The sequence below is a fragment of the Antechinus flavipes genome, chromosome 6 (genome assembly GCF_016432865.1).
Source record: "Antechinus flavipes isolate AdamAnt ecotype Samford, QLD, Australia chromosome 6, AdamAnt_v2, whole genome shotgun sequence".
NCBI lineage: Eukaryota > Metazoa > Chordata > Mammalia > Dasyuromorphia > Dasyuridae > Antechinus > Antechinus flavipes.
In genome coordinates, this window is record NC_067403.1 from 247,926,580 (window position 1) to 247,931,060 (window position 4,481).

Consider the following 4,481-nt stretch of genomic DNA (forward strand, 5'->3'; position numbering starts at 1 on the left):
CCATTAAAATATGTTTTCTTTGCCTCTTCCTGAGATCTAATTTCCTTCATTTTACCTCCACTTTCCCCTTATTTTTTCTGTTATAATCCCCTTTCCATCTCTACTTTCTTTTTTATATTATAACAGTAAAATCAGATTATACATGTATTCTCAATGTATATGCATAACAGAAATACAGTTCTCAAGAGATTTTTTTTTCTTTTTACCTTTTTGTGTTTCTCTTGAATTCTATATTTGCAGGTCAAATTTTTTGTTTAGCTCTGAATTTTTCATGAAAAATACATGTAATTCACCAGTTTCATTCAATGACCATCTTCTTCCCTGAAAACAAATACTCATCTTAGTAGGATAATTTATTCTTAGAATTCCAGGATTGTTTGCCTTTTGGAATATAAGATTCCAGGCCCTTTGATCCTTTAAAATGGAAGTTGCTCAGTCCTGAGTAATCCTTATTGTGGCTCCTTAGTATTTGAATTCTTTTTTTTCCCTAGATGCTTATAATATTTTTTCCTTGGTCTGATAGGTGTCAAATTTAGCCACAATATTCCTTAGGGTTTTAATTGTGAGGTCTCTTTCAGGAGGCATTCGGTGAATCCTTTCAATGGTCATTTTGCCTTCTTTTTTTATGATATCCTGGCAGTTCTCTTTGATGATTTTCTGAAAGATAGTGTCTAGGCTCTTTTTTTCATCATGTGTTTCAAGGAGTCCAATAATCCATAGATTATTTCTACTAGATCTATTTTCCAGGTCAGTTGTTTTCCCCATTAGATATTTTACATTTTTCCTATTTTTTCATTCTTTTGCTTTTACTTGACAGATCTTGTTGCATCATTGAGTCATTTCCATTTGTCCAATTCTGAATTTTAGTGTGTTATTTTCATTTTCTTGTCCTTTCTTTCTTTTTTTTTGTTACTTCTTTTTGTATTTGTCCAATTGAATTTTTGAATGAGTTGTTTTGTTCTATGATTTTTTTTCCATTTCACAAATTCTGTTTTTTTAAGAAGTTATTTTCTTTTTCTGTTTCATAAATTCTGTTTTTCTGGGAGCTGCTTTCTTTTTCCAGTTTATCAAATCTATCTTTTAATGAGTTGCTTTTTCCATTTCACTTTGTCTATTTTGTGTTGCCTTTTCCAAACTCTCTTGCAGACTTTTATTTACTTTCTCTATTTTTCCTTTAGCTCTCTTTTAAGGTACTTTTTAAGTTCTTCTAGGAGAGCCTTGTGTGATGGGGACCAGATTATAGCATCTTTTGGAGCTTCATCTAGAAACAATGTGCTTTTAGTCTCCTCAAGGTTTGAAATCTGTTCTTCTCTTTCATCATAACAGTCACTTTTTAGAGTCCTCTTTACATTTTTACTCATTTTTTATAGTTAAGTTAAGGTCCGCCTTTACGGCAGGAGAGGTTTTTCAAGTGACCTCAGCTGCTGGGTCAGTGCTGATTCACTCTTTGTGTTGGGTCTGCCATTTAGAGTCAGTAATGCCCTGGGGCTTTGTGCTGTCTACACTAGCATTTGTGGTCAGAATCTGCATCAACACCCTGATTCTGCACTGCTCCAGGACTGTGATCTGTCTGTGCTGGCATTTGTGGTCACTTGCCCAGGCCTTGCTGTCTTTGTCCCAGTTCCAATTGAAACAGACCTTCTCTGGTCCATTTTTTCCCACAGACGCTCAGTCCCACAGAGGTCACACCGCCACACTGAGACTGCTGAGCCGGGGGTTCTGCTCTGTCTGCACTGGAGTTTGTGGTCAGCTGCTTGTACTTTGCTGCCTCTTTCTTGTTTCTGATTGAAACAGATCTTTTCTGGTCTGTTTCCTCAGGTAAATTCTCTGCCCTGGGAGTCTGAGCTCTCTACTCTAGTGTTTGTAATAGTTGCCCTGGCTGCCTCCCTCCCATTTCCAATTGAAACAATCATTTTTGGGCGATCTTTGAAATTATGTTCTGCTGAAAATTTGTTGCACTCTCAATATTTGTGGGTCCAGAGGCTGGATTTTGTAATTATTATGAGCATTGTAAAGAAGGTCAGAGAGAAATGTGTGTCATCTCTGTCATCTTAGCTCCAATGGAATTAGTCTCTTTCTTATGATCATGCTTCACAGAAGCAGAAAACAGGAAAAAAAATGAAAGGGAGGAGATCAGGAAAGAGAAAAATGGTGAGAGAAAAGTTGTTTGTCCTTCATTCTCAAAGAGGATGTTGACACCAGGAAGATACCCAATAGAATTAATTTACTTGGAAGTGGGTACATCATATTAATGTCAGGTCATGTAGATAATTGAGAGTATATCCTAGACTTGTTACAACTGATCATTTGATCTCCTTTTATGTTCATTGTAGTAAATGATAGAGTCAGAAATATTGTATTTCAGAATATAAAGTGCAATTGTGGAAAATCATAATATGTGGAAAGTTATATATTGTAATTAGTTATTTTTGCTGTCTCAACAACTCTCTATTCCAAATCTTCATGGAGGTTCAGAGGGTGCTGTGCAGCTCATGGATTTTTTCAGTGCATCTTTGACATCCTTATTCCGTAGGGTGTAAATGAGGGGGTTGAGCAAAGGTATGACAAAGGTATAGATCAAGGCAAGCTGCCAGTCCTCGTCCTCTGACATGCTGGACTTTGGACGCATATAGACCAGGATGCCACAGCCATACTGCAGTAGGACCACAGAGAGATGGGAAGAACAGGTGGAAAATGCCCTCCGGCGCCCCTCTGCAGAGCGAATTCGTAGAATGGTATTGGCAATAAAGATATAGGAAATGGAGATGAGCACAAAGGGCACAGTCAGAATAAAGAAGCCCATAACAAATATAACAGCTTGTTGCACTTGAGTGTCCCCACAGGCCAGACGCAAGACAGGTGGGGCATCACAGAAGAAGTGGTTGATCTCCAGGTGGTGACCACAGAAGGGGAGAGTGAATAGCAATATTGTGAGATGCAGTTCAAGGTAAAAAGGCAAGCCCAGGGAAGCAACCATGAGCTGGATACATCGCTTCTGGGTCATGATGAGGGTGTAGTGCAGGGGATGGCAGATGGCCACATAGCGGTCATATGCCATGACGGCCAATAAGAAACAGTCAGCACCTCCAATGGTGTAAAACAGGAGCATCTGAGCTGCACAGCCAGCTAATGGGATGGGCCTTTGAGCCCCAAAGATGTTGGAGAGCATCAGTGGTACCACACTAGTGGTGTAACAGATCTCTATGAGAGACAGACTAGATAGGAAAAAGTACATGGGGGTATGGAGGGATGTGTGGGTGTACACGGCCCAGATTATAGCAGTGTTACCACAGAGGGTCATTATGTAAAGAAGGAGGAAGAAGCAGAAGAGGAGGGCCTGGATCTTGGGGGAGGTGGTGAACACTCGGAATACAAACTCTGTAGTGCCAGACTGGTTAAGATGGAAAGTACTGGAAGAAGACATTTCATCTGCCAAAGAGAAGTACAAAGTTAAACTGAATTACTAGTAATTGCTTAAATAAAATAAGAAACAATTTTATTCTTAGAATGGTAGGATCATAGAAATATGGAGATTTGAGGATCTTTAAAAGATGACTTTTGGTAAATCTCTTCATCGCTATATCTTTTAGTATTTTTATCTACATAATATTGGGATTGAATCTTTCAAGTCTAAGATCTCCTCTAGGATGAACATTCTGTATTCTATATTCTAGTTTCTTTTCCAGTAATAATATTCTACATAATTTTTTCCTAAAGCCAGTTCTCTGGGGTTTCTTTTAAACTTATTATCTACCAAGTCTTCTACTAAATGGTGGGAATACCGAGAAAAGCAAAAATTGAATTCTATTTTCAATGAATTCACAGTCCTAATGAGGAAGCAACTATATATAAACAAGATATGTGCAGGATAAATTGGTGATAGGTTGTGAGGGAAAACACAAAATTAAGGAGGATTAGAAAAGTGTTCAAGTAGACGGTCGGGCTGTAGTTGAGGTTTGAAAAAAGTCATGGACGCCAGAGACAGAAGGGAAGAAGGAGGAAATTCCAGGTATTTGGTGTAGCCACTGAAAACAACAGTAAGATTTAAGATAGGAAAGCTAAGAAGAAAATAGTCTATAAAGGGTTTTAAAATTCCAACAGAGGATTTTATATTTCATCTTGAGTTTAATAAGGAACTCCAGGAATTAATTGAATTGGGGTGGAAATGTTTGAGTCAGTCATGAATTTTAGAAAGATCATTTTGATAGCTGAGTAGAAAATGAAATGAAGTGATGAAAGACTCGAGGTGGGGAGAGCAAGCATTAGATTTTTGCAATCAACCAGAGGTGGTAAGAACCTGACCCAACAAGTAGAAGTATGAGATGAGAAGTGAGAGAATGTACTAGAGATGCTATAAATTGTAACCATGATAGCCCTGTATAACTGATTGAATATAAAATTTCCCTTGCAATTTTGACATTCAATATTTTAAAGTTATTTTTGGCCCTGATGTTCTTCATCCCATGTTTGAAGATTCTTTC

The 4,481-nt window shown here is 37.9% G+C and overlaps 1 protein-coding gene across 1 annotated transcript; it reads right to left on the reverse strand.

The window, feature by feature from the left end:
* Window positions 1-2,461: 2,461 nt before the first annotated feature.
* On the reverse strand, window positions 2,462-3,424 carry LOC127541967 (olfactory receptor 10Q1-like). Its single transcript, XM_051967355.1, has one exon. It carries the CDS (start codon window positions 3,422-3,424, stop codon window positions 2,462-2,464), a length of 963 nt encoding a protein of 320 aa, XP_051823315.1.
* Between the last annotated feature and the right edge of the window lie 1,057 nt (window positions 3,425-4,481).